This window comes from Garra rufa, chromosome 13 (genome assembly GCF_049309525.1).
Source record: "Garra rufa chromosome 13, GarRuf1.0, whole genome shotgun sequence".
In the NCBI taxonomy this organism is placed as follows: Eukaryota; Metazoa; Chordata; class Actinopteri; order Cypriniformes; family Cyprinidae; genus Garra; species Garra rufa.
The window spans coordinates 1801017-1823760 of NC_133373.1; the positions used below are offsets into that span (position 1 = coordinate 1801017).

At 36.4% G+C, this 22744-nt stretch overlaps 1 protein-coding gene across 1 annotated transcript in view; it reads right to left on the bottom strand.

Annotated features, from left to right (window-relative positions):
- LOC141283312 (laminin subunit alpha-2-like) overlaps positions 1 to 22744 on the bottom strand; it is a 194633-nt gene that overhangs the window by 86092 nt on the left and 85797 nt on the right. Inside the window, exons 16-20 of the mRNA XM_073816596.1 lie at positions 20813 to 20940; positions 18157 to 18243; positions 9504 to 9715; positions 3737 to 3843; positions 3308 to 3568 (exon numbers count right to left, since the gene is read on the bottom strand). Of these exons, the coding sequence (XP_073672697.1) occupies positions 3308 to 3568; positions 3737 to 3843; positions 9504 to 9715; positions 18157 to 18243; positions 20813 to 20940 (795 nt within the window). The remainder of the gene's footprint in view (positions 1 to 3307; positions 3569 to 3736; positions 3844 to 9503; positions 9716 to 18156; positions 18244 to 20812; positions 20941 to 22744) is intronic.

Below are 22744 nucleotides of genomic sequence, written 5' to 3' on the forward strand. Positions count from 1 at the left end.
ACAAAACTCTCCTCCAAGAGAACTCATAACCGCGCCTGGAGCTTTTTAAAGACTAAGAAAAGACTAAAACATAAAAAAGCACAGCATTTGACAGTGGCATGTGCTTTCTGAGCACCACAGATTAACTGAGTCTCTTAAGCGCTACTTACCTAATGTTACATATAAATGTATAATTAAAAGGCAAAGCAGACTGTGCACATTATGTTTCATCCGTCTTAAAGCCAAAGGCTTTTTTTTTTTTTTAAATTATGTATACTGTAAATGTTTTGGGTCTCATTCACTAATAACTGTACACAAGTTATATGTACAGAAATGTTTCTGCACAAACACATTTGCACCTGGATGTGTTCTTGGTCTTCAGATAAAGGAATATATTGAGAAATCTAAATTTTCCTGATCTTTTGACATGCAAGAGGTCACTGTACTATAAAAACATACTGTAAGTTAGTACTGATTAACTTTTGTCATTCAATATGTTAGTGTCTTTCTTTCCTCAGTCGTAAAGAAATTATGTTTTTTGAGGAAAACATTTCAGGATTTCTCTCCATATAGTGGACTTCTATGGTGGCCCCGAGTTTGAACTTCCAAAATGCAGTTTAAATGTGGCTTTAAATGGCTCTAAATGATCCCAGCCAAGGAAGAAGGGTCTTATTTAGCAAAATGATTGTTTATTTTCTGAAAAACATTTACAATTTATATACTTTTTAACTTCAAACAGTTTTTCTAGTTCAAGACAGTTAGGGTGTGTCAAAAAAACTCCCATCTCATTTTCTCCTGCAACTTCAAAATCGCCCTTATCGCTGTTTTACCTTTTTTGTTTAGGCTGTTTGATCTTTTTTGCATGTTCACTTTGCAAACACTGGGTCGGTACTTTTGCAGCAATGTAGGATGATTTTGAAATTATTTTTGAAGTTAAGGGAGAAAATATAAAGAGTTTTTTGACTCACCTAACTGTCTTGAACCGGAAAAAACAGACTTCAGGCAGAGCTAGACGAAACGAGCCTAAAAAGTATATAAACTGTAATTTAAAAATAAATAAATAACAGATCGTTTCACTTGATAAGACCCTTCTTCCTTTGCTGGGATCATTTACAACCATATTTTGGATCATTTAAAGCCGCATTTTAAACTGCATTTTGGAAGTTCAAATTTGGGGCCCCATAGAAGTCCACTTATGTTTTATGTAGAACATTCCTGAAATGTTTTCCTCAAAAAACAGAATTTCTTTACGACTAAAGAAAGAAAGACATAAACATCTTGGATGACAAGGGGGTGAGTACATTATCCGTAAATTTTTGTTCAGATGGCCAAAACCATTTATTTCCAATTTATGACTGCTTTTGATTTAAAAATCCTTTCAACATTATAAGTGCACCTTCAGGAACATGATAAACAATATTAATCCAATGCATAAGCTCTTTAAAGCACAATGTGTCATCATCAAAACCAGATGAAACACAATGAACATCTTTATATAGAAGCCCAGATCAAGCTCTGATACACGCATGCTGTTGCTGTCAAATAAGAAAGACATATTGTAAGGTCACTTAGCAACTCAATATCTAATAATAATAATCTTATCTATAACGTCTATCATGTTTCTAAGGCCAGCAGGAGTCAAGCACATTCTACAATTAGAATAAAATGGTACACTTGTTGATTACAGTTTGTGCATGAAAATGTTCTCACAGGTTTTGTGCAAAAAATACATGCTTACACACAGTGAATGAGACCAAACGTAATAATTCTAAACTATATTTTTTAATGATTGTGATGACCTACAATATAATGCTTAATGCTGATCTTGCGAGTGATGCATGATGCCCTTGGCACTGCATTATTGTTATCAACAACTATTTTGAAAAGCAGTATCAAACATTATTATATACATTAATACTGTATGTTATATTACAGAAAATATATATTTTATATAACAAAAAAATATAAACAAGTTTGCAAAGGAACAAAACTAAAAATTGCAACTAGTAAACTGCAATAAGGAGCTATGTAGGGGTCAAAGACGTGAAAAGGTTTAAGCACAAAAACAATAAGCGTATTTCTGATTTAAATTGTTGTTTTTCCCCAAAAAAATATTAAACAGTTTCCAGTTTAATTTAATTGCATTTTTGTTTTTGTTTTTCTAAGCTTAAAAAATAAATATCATAAATTTTTCCCTAATTTACACTAAAATGTCATTCAGTGTAACAATCTTGTCAGGCATATTTACAACAAAAATCTATTTATGACACATTAAAATACAAATTACTTTCACCTCAAATACTAATTAGTTGTAATTCTACATTTTCAAAATTTGCTACCATCCTAGGTTTTGCCCATTTGTCAGTAAGAATTTTTCACTCATTTAAAACCCAATAAAATTGTATATACGTCTTTGACCCGTATACACTACTATAGCTTTTATGTTTTCAGCTTTCGTTTTAATTTTAGTTACAATTTTGGCGTGTTATGTATTTGCCATTTTTTATTTATGTTTAAATATTAATATTTCATTTGAAGTTTATATTTTTATACAGTATGTGACATTTATTTCCACTTACAAAAAAAATAGTGTTTTAGTTAGTTGAAATTAGTTAGTTAAATTTTCATTTAAAATTTTGCATCAAATACTTACATATTTTTAGCTTTATTTCACTTAACAAAAATATTTTAATATATAGGTTTTTACCAACAGCTTTTGTCTTTTAGCATTAAATAGCACTGTCAGGATTTATAAAGATGCGCAGTGAAGAATTAGCGCTGAAAGGGCGTGGACACAGTTATTTTTGCGCTCCTTCCTTTTTTGGGAGGTAAGTATTAAAATGAATCACGCAATGCATTTTATTAACATTTGCTATTGTAAAATTAAAACTAACGCCTAAAAAAAATAATGTCTTAAAGTAGGCGTGAATTTGAACTAGTCATTATGGAAAAGATCTGGATGGGTCTGTGTTCTTTAATTTGTGCATTGTTAGTAAATCCCATGCAGAATTTTCCCCTCCCATCGATGCTTTTTTGGAATGCTAATACTAAATTGCCTTGTTTAGTAAAATTGGCTAATAATAGTTTTAGTGAATGATAATAGCCCTTCTGGTAAATTGTAAACAGAAGGGATTTGCATCAATGGTGAAGTTAATCTAAATAAAACAGGCCAAATTCAAAAACAACAGATTTGATCAGCAGTAAAAAAAAAAAAAAAGTTATGTTATGTGTGTGTTATTTTGAACACTCTTACACTTTTCACACTCATATTAGATGTTGACCGTCACACACACACCAATCCTGTGCACCCATCATGCCGTGTGTTTACCCCTGTGCCAGGGCGGTACGCTCCTCGAGGGCAACCCCCTCTGCTTTCCCATCTCTGGATGTGTTGTATGGGAACCTGTTGGACGGGTCGCCGGGTTTCCCTGCGGGCGTGAGGCGGGCGCATGAGGTCACACCTGCGGCCCACGTATCCGGCCCGACAGATGCACCTGCCCTCAGAGTCACAGCGCTGGGACACGGAGCCCCGAGCGCTGCACTGACACGGCCTACACAACTTAGCCTCACTGTCCCACCAACAATTCGGCTAAACACACACACATATGGGTTTACAAAAAGGCAGAGACCAAAAAAATAGAAAAATATTTCAAAATACATGAAAATGACTCAATGAAAATGAAAAGTGTTGTTAACATGGCCTTGTCAAACGAACCCAATGACAGAAATGACTGCATTTGGAGTCGTGTATACTCACCATACACTCGTCACATTGACGTCCAACAACATGTTGTCGACACTGGCACTGTCCGGTCTCCTGATGGCACACCTCTGAGAGCGATCCGTTATTGTGACACTGACACGCTACACCGAGACAGAGACAAACTTGTCAAGAGAAACACAACTAGACATGAAGACATTACATCTAGACTGACATTTCCAGCGATATCGTCACTGAATTCAATGATGAACTGTCTTTAACTGAAAATTGATTGTTTACTGTTTTTGCAGTACTGACACAAATTTTCCCCAGACATGAAAATATCCAAATAATTTGTCATTAGTAACCCTTTGAAATAATCAGCGTTGGGCAGTAACTAATGGCATGTAATTTAGTTACTGTAATAATATTACTTTTTGCAGTAACTAGTAGTGTAACTAATTACTAATACTTTGGCATTACATCCCACCCACATCCTTCTGATCAGAAAGTGGTACATTATATTACTATAATTCGAAAAAATTTGGAAAATTATATTTCTTAAAAATTTCTTACAGAAATTACAATCAAGCTACACATGACAAATAATGAGATTCTAGATTAATTCTAGAAGCATTTTACGTGGAAGATAAACTAATTACTGTTACCATAATGTAATAAGTAAAGTAACAATATTACTTTTTACTTTTTAGAGTAACTAGTAATGGGTAATATATTACGTTCTTTGAGTAACTAGCCCAACACTGCAAATAATCAGTAATTATTTTTGGATTTTTGGGGGGAAAATTGTGTGTTTATAGTCAGTCACAATTGTGACCGGTGAGATAATGTGTGTACTGAATTAACATATTTCTCTAGGGTTCTCTATTCTAGGGTTACTATTATGCATAAAAACCCTTATACAACGCTGAAAGGAATACTGAGATAAAAGACAAAAAAATATAATCAATGTATTTCAAAATTGTTACTTTATTGTAACATATATCATCAAATTGTTATATTAGTGCGACCAGTGTTGCAACATCAATATTGTAACTTATTTGTAACATCTGATTTAGTACATTATTTTGTCACTGCAACATTTTAGGGCAATCTTCACTAACAATGTGTATTAAAATCTTTGTCACATATTTATGTTAACATACTTTGCTAGCCTTATGTTTTGGAGCTTTTATGCAACCATCATCGTCTCATGGTAAACTGCTCTGGTCATGTGACAATTTGCACTAACTGTTTGAAACTGCTCCAATTCAATCACTTTAATCATCAGTCTGTGAAGTGTTCAGAGCTTTTAAAATGAAATCCTTTTTTACAGTCACAATTGGGATTAAATGGGTTAATACTGTAAAGTTGCTTTGACACAATCTGTATTGTTAAAAGCGCTATATAAATAAAGGTGACTTGACTGACAGTAGATTAGATGTTTTGATCGCCGTTATGTCCAGCACATACACTCCTAGTCAAAAGTTTTGAACATGGTTCTCTTTGGTTTTTACATAAATCTTTGGTTTTAAAATACAGCAAAAACAGTAATATTTGCGCAACATTATTACAATTTTAAATAATCGAATCAATTTGAATATATGTGATGCGATCTGGGAAAACCTATCGGATGTGGTGCTGGGACATTTTCAGGAAATTCGAAAAATAGGTTGAATGTCAATTTACATATTTAATAAAGGTGTATCAACGCACAATCCCCGCTAGTCCTGTGTAAACTACAGCACACAAAGTTTTCTTTCTTTCTTTCTTTCTTTCTTTCTTTCTTTCTTTCTTTCTTTCTTTCTTTCTTTTTTAATATTGGGAGATGGCGGAGCACAAAAACGCAGTCTGAAGTACTGTAGCTGCTCACTTGAACAATCTAGCTTGTCTCAATCTGCTGAGTCTTGGTGATGTCAATGTCCAAAACAATTATAATGGACGATTTCACATCCAGAGATGAAGGATCGGATGATGAAGTTATAAAGAGGAGAAGTCCGAGAACAGTCTGTTATATGAAAAGGTGTGCAAACAGTTGCGCTGCACTCGCTTTACTAAATCAGGGTTCCCACTCTTTTTCGGTGATCATTTTCCAGGACATTTTTTATCTTTTGAGAAGTCTTTAAAAACATTACAGTTTAACTATAAAATAAGCTCTTTAATATGAGCTCTAAATTATCCAGTGCAACAGATTTTCAGAACTAATTTCAGTCCCACACTATGGCCCCTTCATCTGCCAACCCCTCATGGTTATCTCTTCCACCAAGACTGACCAATTCCCACCATGTTTGTTGTTCCTGCAAAGGCGTAAGGCAGAAGAAAATTCACTAAGAATGCATTGTGACCACATATAATTACAATTTGACATTGACACTAAATTGTAATCAGTGACATTTTCATAAATGTTTTGACAATACATACTGTATATATATTCACAACAAAGTGTTGTTGTGCTTAGGAGGAACTGGCGCGCACCTCATTATGTACAACACTGCAGGTAAAAAAGCCATTCTGTGTAATGTAGGTCATTCAAACAACTTCTGTAAGCATCCCACTGAGCGCTGTGCTGCTCTTTTCTGCTCTTGATTCTGCTCTTCAAAACTTGTTATTCCCAACAGAAATAAAGAAGTTCTCATTATCCTACATTAAAAATAAACAGGCTTCAGAGGTTAAAAATGGACGAGCATTGGACAAGATCAACAGCACAGACCTCCATCTTCTCGGCTCCTCTAGTTTGCAAATTTTTAGTAGATACTAAAACTTGGTGCATATTTTCAAATATAACTTTTTGCGCAGTATTTATGTGACTAATATTAGTTAAATGTTTTTATTTCACAATTTCTATTAGAATTTAATATAAAAAATTTTTAATGTGATGATAATTCAACAATTTATGAAAAAGTTCAAATTTGACATTAAAATCCTAGACTGTTACAGATTTAAAAAAAGACTTTGAATACCTTTCAGTTTGGACCTCACCATCCGAGTATGTTTTGCAATATTATACCTTCATCAAATGAACTAAGCACTGTTAAAATCAGCGTGAACACAAACTCCGGGAGCACTGTTTCATTGTCATGTTTCATGCACAACCAAGGGAATGTGTGCAACCCCAGTGTGTTTTGAACTTGCCTCTGGCGTGTATAACAACTAAAATTAAAAACCAGTGAGATTATTCAATATCCCATGACCCCTTTGCATGCTAATCAGCACAGGGTGTGTGGAAAACAATCAAACAGAATGACTCTATCCTGCTTAAAATTACAGCGCGGTGTAACCGTGGGCACACCGCTGTAGGGCTGCAGAAGCACAGATTGCATTTCAATATAATGCACACACACTTTTTGAACAGCCCGACTCTGACTGAGATGGAGCACAGATGGTGTTGCGTGAGGCTTGTTGGAGGGGAATCTGTGTGTATTGTCCTTGAGGGTAGACGGCCCGCGCTACTGGATCAACTCACCTCACACACACACACGTTTGTTTTTGTGAATTGTGGGGACATTCCATAGGCGTAATGGTTTTTATACTGTACAAACGATATTTGCTATCACCCTACACCTTCCCTACACCTAAACCTAGCCCTCACAGGAGATTGTGCACACTTTTACTTCCTCAAAAAAACTCATTGTGCATGATTTATAAGCCTGTTTCCTCATGGGGACCTGAGAAATGTCCCCACAAGGTCAAAATTTACTGGTATTCCTATCCTTATGGGGACATTTGGTCCCCATAACGTGATAAATACAAGGACACACACACACACACACACACACACACACACACACAGACACACACACACACACACACACACACACACACACACACACACACACACACACACACATGTTGGGTTTACATGTTTTATGGGGACATTCCATAGGTGTAATGGTTTTTATACTGTACAAACCGTACTTTCTATCGCCCTACACCTACCCTACACCTAAACCTAGCCCTCACAGGAGATTGTGCACACTTTTACTTCCTCAAAAAAACTCATTGTGCATGATTTATAAGCCTGTTTCCTCATGGGGACCTGAGAAATGTCCCCACAAGGTCAAAATTTACTGGTATTCCTATCCTTATGGGGACATTTGGTCCCCATAACGTGATAAATACAAGGACACACACACACACACACACACACACACACACACACACACACACACACACACAGACACACACACACACACACACACACACACACACACACACACACACACACACACACGTTGGGTTTACATGTTTTATGGGGACATTCCATAGGCGTAATGGTTTTTATACTGTACAAACCGTACTTTCTATGGCCCTACACCTACCCTACACCTAAACCTAGCCCTCACAGGAGATTGTGCACACTTTTACTTCCTCAAAAAAACTCATTGTGCATGATTTATAAGCCTGTTTCCTCATGGGGACCTGAGAAATGTCCCCACAAGGTCAAAATCTACTGGTATTCCTATCCTTGTGGGGACATTTGGTCCCCACAACGTGATGAATACCAGGTACACACATACACACACACACACACACACACACACACACACACACACACACACACACACAGTCTGTCTGGATAACACAATTTAATTTCTACAAAAACAGACAGATTAAAACTTTTAAAGTGACAACCAAATATGGTGTCTTAGGAAGGGCGTAAAATATCTCACCTTTAACTGTTTTATAGACTGCTTAACAGAGGGTACCCAAATTTGCATTCTGTGTGTGTGTTGTTGTTGTTGTTTTTTTTAAACATTGCAACATTATAAAAAACAGCTGTTTGTTATAATGTATATGGCATAGCTTATGTCTATGGCAGCCCATAGAACTGCTTGTAGGAAAGTTGTAAAATTTGGTACACAGACAGAGGACAGTCTCAACATTAACCACAGCAGGTTTGGAATCTCTAACTCAAACTATCTAGTGCCACCACTTATTTTCAATAATTTTATGCTAGTAACATTCAAACTGCAAGGCACAGAAGGAACATTTTCCTCTGATTTTTGGCTCATGCCAAGTCAAATGGACACTAAAATAAATGTAAAAAATCTGTTTAGTTTAGTTTTTTTGCTATTTTTAATTGTTCATAAAACCTACTTTTTTTTTTAAACTCGTCCTAGACGGTTTGTCTTATTTTTACCAAAATGAGCTCAGATCATCTTTAGACCATGCTGGCAAAAAGTTATGGAATTCAAGTTGATTAGTCAAACCGTTCTTGAAAATTGGTCTCAATATATTCTTTGAGTCATGCTGATAACATTGATACCAATTATGCCAAAATTGGTCAAACTTCCTGTCCGCCATTTTGATTAATGTTGAAAACTTACTTTTTTGTACTCCTCCTAGACCATTGGTCCGATTTTCACCAAAATTGACTCATCATTTTCAGACCATGCTGGCGAGAAGTTTTAGATTTCGTATTGATATACAAAACGGTTTTCGTTTGGCGCATCAATGAATTTCCTGGACAGAGACCGTATCTCTGCAAAGCTTTGACATACTGACACCAAATTTTGTTATGTGCCATTGTCAACCTCACACTGTATTTTTGCGTCTATGCATGTTATAGATCTTATTGTGAAAAAATTATCCATTTTATGTTTGCTTGTTTGTTTGTTTTTATTAATTTTTATTATTGAACTCATGTAATCTTTAATCAAAAGGTCATGGCTGGAAATGTCAGATTTATCTCAGGTGATGCATGCAGAACTTCTTCATACAGTAAATTGTCTAATACTGAGATTATAAGAGAGTAGACATCCCATTTCACTGTTAGCTAAAGGGCTATAATCTGAAAACGATCAAACTTTGCTCCTTTACTTACCTTGGCAATTCTTGGCTATGAGGGCATCTCCAAAATATCCGTCATCACACCTTTCACAGTCCGGCCCTCCATATCCCTCACGACAGCGCAGACAGGCTCCAGTCACTGAATCGCAGCTGCGGTCTGCAGTAAGATCCAGGTTCCCGTTACACATACATGGCTGACAGGAACCCCCAGGAATGTTGGGACGACCGAAATAGCCATTAGCACACCTGAGGTCATCCAGAATAGAGAGGAAGCATGCTTTAGAGATGTGTACAGTCAAAATACTGCGAATAAAAACACTTCAGACCTTCTACAGTGGCATGCAATTGTATAATGCATTGTTTGACCATCTCTTAGACTGTCTTTCCTCACACATAATAAAACAATTTACACTCAAATCAACATTTCACATGCATTTGTTTTATTACTTGCTGTGTAGCACTGTAATGAGCTGAATAAAGTACAGTTTGCAAGCTTGGGGTCCTAGTCACTGTGTGTGGGTTTGTTTTGTGATACTATCCAACTGACTGAACATTTGTACCTTATGTACAGTATGATGCATAATGATATATTTAACATCTAGTTTGAAGGTGGTGGAATGACGTAGCTGTTTGTCATTTTAACAGCAGTTTGAATCAGATCAGAAGTCGCTTTAGCAGTCGCGATAGTGCATGTATTGAAGAAGCCAAACCTGAAGCTAAAACTGAGCTATCAAGAATAGCTGGGGTAAAGTGGGATAAATGGAAACACTTAGAGAAAGCGTTTAGGTATATTGCATTTCCTGACAAGTCATTTACCGTTTCTCTTTTAAAGGAGCTGTGTACAACTGAACTGACTCCATTACAGTGCGTCTGACGAACAACCTTATTTTGATCATGAAAAGAACACCCGAGACTTTTCTCGGCAAAACAAAGCACAAACGATGAGAATGTGAGAGAAATATAAGGGGAAGAGACGCTATCACTTCCTCCGCTCGCTTCGCCCACCCGCTCTTCTTATCTGCTGTCGGTGCGTTTGGATCCTATATCTCTACTGAAGCAACTTGTGCTTCTGGCTGATAAACACGCAGTCTATCCACTGCCTTCATGTTAAATGGATTCCTCTGCGCTTATCTGCACACGACTGCGCTATCTGCATGATGGTGGAAAGAGAAAGTAATCACCGTGTTTCACTCACGCTCAGCGGATTCCGCAAACCACCCTAGACTTATTAATTGAATATGGCATTGCTTGTGACTGTCTTTACAGGCCCAGCGGCATGCTAGTGCAGAATCTAGTTCTAACTGTGCATGTTGGAGATTTCACTTACTTTAAGTCTTAGATCTCACAATAACTTTAAAAGACATAATATCCCTTGAGCCGTACAAATGCTCTATGCTCATATACACTAATATTTGCACTTATAGTTATTACTGTATGTCGGGCTAGATTACAAAGTGTAATTTCTACCAAACCACCCATCTAAATTTAGATTAGTGAACTTCACGCTTTGGTAGGAAATGGTTTCTATAAATGAAATATGGAAAATGTAAATCGTTCAGAGAAAATTTATCACATTAAAATAGTTCAGAACAGGTATGATAACAATTTTTTTTTTAATTTGCAGAATGGAGTGGAATAATGTTAGCACTGGTCTTGTTTAGATTTTACTTGGTCAGATTGTTCCTACGGATTTGTGTAAATGTGGAGCTGCAATGGCTGTGATCTGATGATGTCAAGCCCTGTAGTATGTTTTTTTTAAACCTAAATTGTACATATGGAAGTATATTCCAGACAATATTTAAAAGGAATTGCAAATTGTATTTGTGTTTTCCATATGTGGACAGATAAATTGTGTAAAAGGAATAGTTGCTGCCTTTAAGGTAAAAACAGTGGATAATTATTTATTGTGTATGGTCATTTCCCAATAAAAACACGCCCTATAGTAAAGTCCCACCCCTAACACTGATTGACAGAATTCTGTGTAAGGCATCAGAAATTCAAATGCTAAAGGAATTCCAATTCAATTTGAGTTTTGGCAGGTTACATTCACAACACAGAGAGAGTGAAAAAGCAGACATGGTGATTAATATTGCTATGCCAAGCTCATAACTCGTAAGACATGGGAAATACAGTTGCAAATGGAAAGTCAGAGAAACAAAAGTCGAAGAAAAAGTTGATGAAGCCAAAGTCACAGAAAAATTCAAAGAAGCCAAAGTTGTAGATAAAGTCGAAGAAGCATAAGTCGAAGAAAAAGTCAAAGAGGCTGAAGTCTAAGAAAAAGTTGAAGAAAATGTCAAAGAGGCAGAAGTCATAGTAGAAGTCGAAGAGGCAGAAACCATAGAAGTACTCAAAGCAAAAGTCAAAGACTCAGAAGTTGAAGAGGCAAAAGTCATAGAAGAAGACTAAGTAAAATTTGAAGAAGCCGAAGTCGAAGAAAATATTGAAGCAGCACAATTTGAAGAAAAAGAAGAAGAGGCAGACGTCTAAGAAAAAAGTCGAAGAAACAGAAATCAAAGAAAAAGCAGAAAGTAGCAGAAAAGGCAGAGCCATAGTAGAAGTCAAAGTCTCTAAGAGGCAGAAGTTTAAGAAAAAGTCGAAGAAACAGAAATCGAAGGAAAAGCAGAAAGTAGCAAAAGAGGCAGAAACCATGGCATAAGTAAAAAAAAAAGTCACTAAGAGGCAGAAATCTAAGAAAAAGTCGAAAAAGACAAAGTCTAACACCGTGTCTACACCGGACGTGACAGTTGTTGCACCGCGCAGCAGCAGCTAAAGTCTGTCTACACTGGATGTGACAAAGCGACAGTTTGCAAATCATTTAAAATTTGTGTGAGCACGTGAGCAAGGTTAAATTTTACAAAACTGAGATGTATACATATGCTCAATAAATAAGCTTTCTATTGATATATGGTTTGTTAGGATAGGACAATATTTGGCCGAGATACATCTATTTGAAAATCTGGAATCTGAGGGTGCAAAAAAATCTAAATACAGAGAAAATCACCTTTAAACTTCTCCAAATTAAGTTCTTAACTATGCATATTACTAATCAAAAATTACATTTTGATATAATTATAGTAGGAATTTTACAAAAAATCTTCACGGAACATGATCTTTACTTAATATCATAATGATTTTTGGCATAAAAGTAAAATCAATAATTTTGACCCATACAATGTGTTTTTGACAATTGCTACCAATATACCCCAGCGACTTAAGACTGGTTTTGTGGTCCAGGGTCACATACTGTATGGAAATCACAATTGAAAATATGATTTGCAATTTCTTTTTAAAAAATGGTCCGGAATATTCTTCTATATGAACACATAAAAAAAAAAAAAAATGTAAAAACATACAATCTACTCCACTTTCCTTTTCAGCTATACAGTCTTGCTGTGACTTTGACCTTGCATTGGTCAAATGGTTTCAAGTGATAGAAATTTGCAAGTGAAATGTGGAACAAATTGGCAGGAGCTTGTATTTCTGCCATATCTACATGTGCATGAACGGAAGTCAATGGAATGAAAAATGTAGGGCGATTAATCTTTAACAAATAAATACGGAGTGCCACAAGGCTCTGTCTTGGGTCCGATTTAGTAAAATTTTCACATACAGTACATCCTACTAGGCCAAATTACAATGAAAAATCTATTAATAAACTTAGTAAATGAACACAGAATCTCTTTAATTAAGTAACAGTGTCTGGGTAAATGGGAAAGTCCCGACATACTGTTTCAAAAATACATAGCTGCTAACACACTGTCAGACAGACTGTCCCCTCTGCACTGCTTCAGCACCCTTTAAAGGGTAACCGAGAATTGAAGGCTGGTTATTTCTCTCTCACTCTGGTGCCAGCTAATAATTTCTCCTGTCGTTAGTTCTACTGTGAGAGAGCCATCTTAAGCACTGATGACTCGGGCCAGGTGTCTTTAACCCAGGCCATATATAATGCCAAATTCCTGTGTGTCTACACACCAGGGAACAATTACAAAAAAAAAAACCTGGGACTGTTCCAAACTCTTATTTCCTTCCTCTCTTTACCCCATTCACCTCAGCCTGCTCTCTCTGGCTGGCTCGCTGTTTCAGACTAAACATAAGTACTCTATTTCAGAGCGGGACCAGGCGCCATGGAGGGATTGAGCTGAATTAGGTCAGTGAAAGACTGAGTGGGGTGGAGAGAAGCGGGTATTGGTTTTTCTGTTTTGGGTCAGTGATTCTTAAACTGAATGTATCACTAAGCCCATTACTGTTACTGATTGCCTACTACACTCTCAGGGCTTACGGCATGCTTCACAGTAGGGCTGGGCGGTATGACGGTATATATCGTTACCGCGTAATGAAATGTGTACCGTAAAATAATTTTTTATTCCGTGTATACCACAAAATGTAAATAAGTGGGCGTGGCCAACTCACGTGCAGCACGCATGAGGCTGAATGAAGCCGTTGAATGCAAGACTGAAGGATACGCTGGGAGGTTGTAAAAACATGGAAAAGGATAAACAAACAGACGAGGAGGGCTCAAAAGAAAATCCTGAGCAGGAGGAGGAATAAAATACAAAATAATCAAATAAGATCAAGTCCTTTTCTTTTCTTAAATATTTAAGCTTATTTATTACATAAAGCCCTTTTGTACATTTCTGGAATAACTACCTTTAAAAAAAACTATATCGTGAAAGACATTGTTACCGCGAAATAAAATTTTTGTCATACCGCCCAGCCCCACTTCACAGCAAACACATACACTGTGTGTGAATAAAGCAGGGGGTGGGATGATGAATATAAGACCTGTTTCACAGAGCTTGCACCACTCTAAGTTCATATACACGGGCACCAGAAACTTTTATCCACATATACATGCTCCATCAGTAAGCCGTTTTCTCTTTGTGTTTATATTATATTCTTGTCATTATTTTGATGCAAGCTGGTCACTGACAGGGTTTCTGCTGTGTATGTTAGTACAGCTTAACACACTATAAGTGCTTTCTGGTTTAATACATTGAGCAGTCCTAAAGACCTGTGTTTTCCACCGATATTGCAAGCTCCCAACACTCTGTAGGCATTCTGTATGCCTCCTAAATCAAACACACCATCTCCAACTCATCATCCCCATTAAAAAAATGCATTCCGGAAGTGTAAAATACACACTTTTTGTTAGGGTTCCTCTGGTAAATTCGCATTCCAGGGGCTAAATATGACATTATTAGTCGCTTTAACCTACGGCAACAAAAACAACTACTAACTTGCTCAAGTACTCCTCTTTGAGCTAATCACAACAGGCTTGGCCAACTGACCAATCAGAGCAGAGTAGGCTTATGGAAGGGATGGGTTTATAGTCATTATGCTCAAAGCTGGTTCGAACAACCGTTTCTAAATCATTAACAAAGGACTATGCATAAATGTAAATTCTGAGAAAATTACGATGTTTTCTGACCTTAGATGCATTTAAACCTGTTGTAGGAGACTCCAACACAATATTAAGACACTTTAAAAACCATATGACCTGCTCTTTAAGAAGAGTGAAATGTTGAAGGAATCAGCAATTGTGACACTTGTTGCTCATAATCTAATGAAACCAACTCTACAGTCTTTGGTAGCACTCCAGTGGGTTTAGTTTGGCTCTACAGATACTGGAAAGTGTTCTTCTGATTTGCTCAGATGAAAATTTGGATCTGGTGATGAAAATTATGTATTCGTTTCCTAAATAATCAAAGTAATCAATTAGACTGTAGAACCCATGAAAGCACCAATGGTCTCTATGGTCTACTTAGACATCGGGAAATGCAGGTTCTGGAAGTTTTGATGAGAAATGTTTGAGTTCATGTTGACTATCTGAGCATTCTATGTCTTTTGGCCCATGTGTGATTACCCAGATCTTTTTTTCACAAGAAGCAAAAGTCTCAATTTGCGCTCCATTTAATGCGCCTTCCCAGTTGGGCATTCTCGACACAATGCATTTTTAAGAACACGTTTTAAAAGCGACGTGCGCCGCCTGACTGAGTTTGTGTGAAGTGTGTCCTTCACATCTCTTTCAGCGGGTCTCTCAGGGGACAGACTGGGTTCGAGCCCCATCTGAGCGGTGATGGATCGGTCCCATCTCGCCCCATTAACGTGCGTCTGTCCCTGGCTTTTCCCAGAACGGGAAACCTTTCCGTTCACTCTCTCTCTCGTCTCTAACTTTTCTCCGCTAGTCCTTCATAACACACCTCCAGCTCCCTTGTTTCTGTGCTAATGGCTCAGCATGGAGAGCTTTTTGGTGCCAGCTAGTGTGTACCAGCACTGGCTCTGCACCAATCCCTCTCCATCTGTTTCAGGGGTGGGGTCACAGCAGAGCCCAGACCTTTCTTCCACCTAGACGCCGTATTCCACGACACCACTGTGATTTAGTCTGCGTACAGAGCTGGAGCGACTGCCAACGTAACCTCCCCAGAATGCAGCATATGCTAATGCTAACACATCAGCATATCAACCTTCAGAGAAAGAGAGAGATCGACGCCCAGTGGGAAACGTGAAGGGGTGAGAAAGAAAGAGAAATAAACAGAGCGACTGACGGAAATATTCTGCATGATAGATGAGCTCTGTGATTTCTGATGCTAATGAAATTAAGACAAAACGCGGCTGCCACTGTTAGTGAGGGAGCTGCTTAGTGTTATATTGCATTTGTGGCCACTTCACACTGACCACAGAGGATCAAGCCATTTGCTCCATCTTATCCCTGAATTTTATTTCATGTCACACGGGAACAGAAATCCATATGGCCTAGAGATTAAGATTTGTTTGACTTGTCTACTCAAACAAACACATTACAAACCCAAACATATGGTGTTGTTCAGCATTTCACACACATACACACACATAGAAAAAAACAAACAAAGGGTAAATAAGAAAAGAGTTACTGTAGAGTACCAACTATATAGGCTCTAAATACAGTAAGCTGCCTTGGTGTCTGCTACTTTTTTAGGAGTCGTACTTCTCATAAATGTGCTTTATATACTTCTCAGAAATATCTAAAATGACATTTTTACTTGACTTAAACTTATAAAAAGTCTATATATTTGAGCTCTTCTTGTGCTGTGAAAATCTGTGTTTTCATTGTACGCTAGGGGTGCTATTAAACATCTTCTGTACAAAATTTCCAAAACACAAGTGAAGAAGAAACCGAAACAACAGATGCTTCCACATGTAATCTAACACAATCGTCAGACATAAAACAGCATCAAAACCATAGATTTGGAAAACTGTGTAACGTTATGGAATAAAATGTTGACCCATGAAGAGGTAATAATGACTGTCAAGCTTTGGGTTGTTGATCAACTCCATCTAGGTTTTGATTATCATGAATCCAATTTATAGTCTTTTTTTTAGCTTTTTGTTCAAAATGTTGTTTATTTATTTTTATTTATTAAATTTACCCACATTCAATTGTTTATTGAAAAATAATGCATGAAGCTAGAATAAAATGTTTTTGTTTACAAGCAGATACCCTGCTATCTTTTGATGTTTTGTAGGTTCGGATATTCATATCAACACATATACAAATTAATACCTAAATAAGGACATAGCAGTGCACTTAAAGTATGACAAATTTCACTTGAAGAAATCTTGCAAGTAAACTTTCAGTATAAAACTACTAAACTAGTGGTTTACTGAGACTATACTAAAAATGCATACAAATTATTTAATTAGTAAACTATCAGTATACCTATAAGTTCACTTTTAGTATGCTTACAGTACAAACTAAAAACAGATTAAACTAGTAAACTAGTTGTGTACTCAAAGTTTACTACTGTGATACTTACTACAGCTTCATATGGATTTTCTAACACAGGTTTCCTTGGAAGTTTAGGCCTCCGGTAAATCATTTCATACAATCAATACTTTCATACAAGCACATGTTTGACAATGAAAATCGCAAAATCTTTAGTCACTAGAGTTACTAAAAATAAGGAAAGTGTGGGGTAAGATGTGCCAGTTAGTATATTGTGTCGTATCTTTATTCTAGCATCTTTTGTGCATAATTTGTATCATATGAGCATATATGCAGAAAGAGAAAAAGTAAAACAGGCCAATTAGAGTCTCAAGTCCATAATCATAATCCGACTAAAGACAGACTAAAGTTGCACTGAAAAAAATAATTTTCTTCCTTAGCATTTTTGTCTTGTTTTCTAGTATAAATATCAAAAAATGATTGAATCATGATGCATTTACTGGACAAGTAAAATGACTTAAGATATTATATCTTGTTTTCTGAAAAAAAAAAAAAAAAAAAAAATCACCCAAATTTTGTTAGTTTTTGCTTAAAACAAGCAAAAATATCTGCCAGAGGGGCAAGAAAAAAGATCTTGTTTAGCCTAGAATTTAAGATTATTTTTTTTTCCAAATTGGAAATTTGTAGTATTTTTGTATTGTTTTCTAGTATAAATATCTAAGGAAGAAAATCATTTTTGCAGTGTGTGTACTTTGGGTAATAAGTGTCAGCAGCACTATTAAATGCAAACTTGCCCTTTGTATTTAAAATGCTTTTATTTGAAATGTAAACCAATCACATTTGTGTGACCAGATCACTTTGTTTATTCAGAAGTCATATATCTATGGCTGTTTTCAGGTAAGTCTTGTTTCTTTTTGTATAGAGGGCAACCTGAGTAAAAAGTGGCAAAATTTACCCCACTGGAGGCAAAACCTTGTTATCTTACCTGTCACAGCGTGCACCCGTGTAACCCGGCTGGCATCGATCGCAGATCACCTCACCCCTGGCATCGACGTGACATGTGGGACTGAAACTACGGTGTTTTTGAGCCAACAAGGGAACAAAGAGAAAAACAAAAGAGCAGCGAATTAAAAACATCCTTCCCATTCGTCATAGGTGCTCACTCTGGTTCTAACCAAAGCTACAGAGAGAGTCTGAAGCCCAAGATGGTTTAGCTGGTGGGCAAACCCTCTGCAGCGAGGTCAGGTTCTGCCATTAGCTCTAGCATAATGACTGTGCGGCTATTTCCGACGACACTGGAGCCCGGCTGAGGGGGCATGCTGGGAATGCTGAGGGCAGGAGGGGAGCGATGCTTTCTTTAGCCATTTGAGGATGTGCAATGCTCAGCTGTTGGATTCTGGGATGTCAACTCTGTCTGGATTAGCCACTAGCATGCTATAGCCAATATTAGCCTGGTGCTGAAATCATGCGCCAGTTACACAGCATGCAGGACTCACAGTGAATGTCTGAAAGTATAAATACTGCCAAGATAAAAATAAGACAGCTTAAACTGAATTATGGTCTTAACTTGTTTTAGTTGAACAAGTTGAGTTTGCTACTGGCACAAGATTGTTAAAGGTGATATTTGCAGTTTGTTTTCATATTTTCTTTTTTGATACAAATTTTGAGTTTCTTATCTCCCATTAGTACAAAAAAGTTATAGTTTTTGGAGTCTCTGGAATGATCACAACATCGTCAGTGTCTCATCTAATGGCCAGAATAGCAGACTTAACACGACTCTATGACTAACCAATTGCAATGTTTGTGGTATCAGTTTCTTTTACTGAAATTTAGTTTTGTAATGTTGTCTATTTTGCCATTTTTATGTAATTTTTATTTCAGTTTTAGTAATTTTGTTAATTTTGTTCCCACTTTTATTAGTTTTACTTATTGTCTATATAATTTTTATTCGTTTTAGTAATTTTAGTACTTCAGCTTAAACTAAATGAAAATCAGAAATGTTGTCTTGGCATCTAACTGAAATAAAATAAATGTATTTTTTCTCCAGTTCAATTTTAGTTAACTTTTTTTAATTAAACTAAATTAAATGTTGCTTTGGTATCTAACTGAAATAAAATACGTTTTTATTTTTAGGCTTTTAATTTTAGTTACTTTTCTGTAATTTTGTTGTCTGTTTTTATATTTTTATTCGTTTTTGAAATTTTAATGTCGTTTATTTATTTTTATTTTAGTTTTAGTAATTTTAGTTATTAGTTTTATTAGTTGTCACTCTCAAAAAAGTGCAAACTCTGTAGCTTGTCACTGGGGCAGGACCCTCCAAAGGACATTTTTGTACCTTTTTTTTTTTTTTACACCTAAAAGGTTCATAGTCATAGTCAGATAAGGTATTAAGTTGTCCCTTTAAGGTGACTACAGGCAATTTCACTTTTACACATTTCATAATGTCAAAATGACACTCTTCACCAACATTGTTGCAGACAAATCTAAAGTGTCTGAAACAGGCATTACACTTATAATTTGAAAAATTATCAATTTTTCTTTCATGCCAAAAACCATTAGGATATTAAGTAAAGATCACGTTCCATGAAGGTATTTTGTAACTTTACTACCGTAAATATATCAAAACTTAAATTCTGATTAGTAATATGCATTGCTAAGAACTTTATTTGGACAACTTTAAAGGTGATTTTCTCAATGTTTAGATTTTTTTTGCACCTTTAGATATCGTACTATCATATCATACAACAAATCATACATTAATGGAAAGCTTATTTATTCAGCTTTCAGGTGATGTTTAAATCTCAATTTCAAAAAAGATACTAGTTACTGTGACTGGCATATTAGGGGATACTCAACTAAAAGTAGAGGCATTACTATTTTAACCACATTTCTAGCAGCCTGACAGAAGTTCAGCTATTTCCAAAATAGCTTGCTTTTTCAGTCACAGTTCATTTTAATAAACTGGCTCAAAACATGATTTAGCTAATATCTATCTATCTATCTATCTATCTATCTATCTATCTATCTATCTATCTATCTATCTATCTATCTATCTATCTATCTATCTATCTATCTATCTATCTATCTATCTATCTATCTATCTATCTATCTATCTATCTATCTATCTATCGATCTATCGATCTAGCCATAATGAGTATTGCCTTTCTGTACAGTGTATCGATACATTTTATCAAATTTTATATTTAATATATGTTCTTGGGGCAATATGTAATGAAAAAAATCATAAGAATATTAAAATAGTCACATTTAAATGATAATTACAAAATATTTCCATATTTCCATAAGAGTGTTAAATTCAGTAATTCATTCAATCTCAATCATTTTTAAAGTCTAGAGAGAGTTTTCATGGTCGAACCTTCAAACATAAAGTATATCTGAAAAGCCTTGAATGTGCACTTTACAGTACATCCAGACTGAAACTGTGATTTTCTCAAATAAATTGTCTTCTACTGAGAAAAAAAGTCTACAGCTGGTTCCCAGGAAGAGATGTGTAATATATGAAGAACATAATATAGCTTGATAAAACTGTTACATGGCTGTTCAACTACTTTGATTGTTGTTGTTAAGTGTTTATTTGTAGGTTCTGATGTCATGACTTCCTGTTTTCAGTGCTGACGTACTTGTTTGATGGGTTGAGAAGAGGACAAGCACATGGCTGACAGTCGTCTGCAGTTCCTCTGGTGGCGTCTCCATAATATCCAGGAGCACACCGGTCACAGTACGGTCCTACGGTGTGATCCCTACAGCCCTACAACACACATATAAACACATTTACAGACAGACAATCACACATGACTAACATCAAGAGATAGATGTGTGTTAAAGGGTTAGTTCACCCAAAAATTAAAATTAGCACATGATTTACTCACCCTCGAGGCAGGTGTATGTGACTTTCTTCTTTCAATCGAACCCAATTAAAAATTATAAAATTATAATAAAAATTGTCCTATTTAGAGCAAACTAGAGAAAACTGATTATTTGAATTTAAATCTGGATATATATGTTTTTTTTTTACAAAAATCTGTGCACATTTGCAACAGGAGGTCTTTAGTCACTTTTTATTATGGATGGATGCATTTTATTGGGCTACTTTTGGACATTTGAACAGAAACACCCACCTACTGCCATTATAAAGCTTGGAAGAGCCAGGACAATTTTAATATAACTCTGATTTGTCTGCAAGAAGAAAGTCGTATACACGTCACATGCCTTAAGGGTGAGTAAATAATGGGCTAATTTTCATTTTTGGGTGAACTAACCCTTTAACACAGAAAGTCTGCAGATGAGTAAATGAAATCACATCAGAGCCACCTTAAACTTTCCTCAAAAAACTGGATCATTCTCACATATGCAGCTTCTGGGCAACTAAGTCAAAAGTATCAATACTTTGCATAAAAAGTAACAATAAAACATAATTGCTTACCTTTTATTATGCGTTTCACAATATTGTAATGCCTAATATTTAAAAGTAACATTCTGCAAACTTTTAATCAGTCTTTCAGAGACAAACAGTGTCAGACTAATGGATCAGAGGGACAGTGCTAGTATTTCATCTGTGAGCCATAAATACACATGCACACAGTGATAATCACAGTCCAATACACGCACGCACGCACGCACGCACAGACCAGGCTTGGGCCTGCTTAGCTCCAGTGAGTTAGCAGACTCTGGCTGTTGCATGCAACAGTTGAACTTTGTCTCTCTGCCTTAAGAAAGCTGATCTGATCTAATACAATCATCTGATCTGAATACAATCATTCAGTCCAGTTCTCTGCTGTAACAATCTGTGGAAATAGGAAGTGTAACTGTTGTCACATTTGTTTGCATTTGCTAATGTTTGTTAATGTGTCAGTTATGTACTTTAAACTGCCCTCCTGACCTTCTGTGTTCATGAAATCTCCTTCTTCAGTCATGAATTTGACCTAATTTATAGAGGTGCATTCAGCCTGGCAGGATGCGCTACCCCTCTATTAAATCAGATCAGCTTTCTTAAAGCAGAGAGACCAAGTTCAACTGTTGCATGCAACAGCCAGAGTCTGCTTCCTCACTGAAGCTAAGCAGGCTCAAGCCTGGTCAGTATGTGGATGGGAGAACCTTTGTGGAAAACTAGTTTGCTGCTGGAGGTAGTTATAGTCCAGCCAGCTGGGGGTGCTCGTTCCCTGACATGTACTGTGTGGTTCCAAAACTTCGGATTAAAAAAAAATAGCTGCCTTTTAATGAAGCCCTAAACTGGACCCTGTAAAAAGGAGCATCCTTTGGATCAGGCATTAAACTGCCCTCCTGACCTTCTGTGTTCATGAAATCTCCTTCCTCAATCATGAATTTGATCTAATTTATAGAGGTGGTAGCGCAATCTGCCGGCTGCATTCAGCCTGGCAGGATGCGCTACCCCTCTATTAGATCAGATCAGCTTTCTTAAGGCAGAGAGACAAAGTTCAACTGTTGCATGCAACAGCCAGAGTCTGCTTCCTTACTGAAGCTAAGCAAGCCCAAGCAGGATGCGCTACCCCTCTATTAGATCAGATCAGCTTTCTTAAGGCAGAGAGATAGAG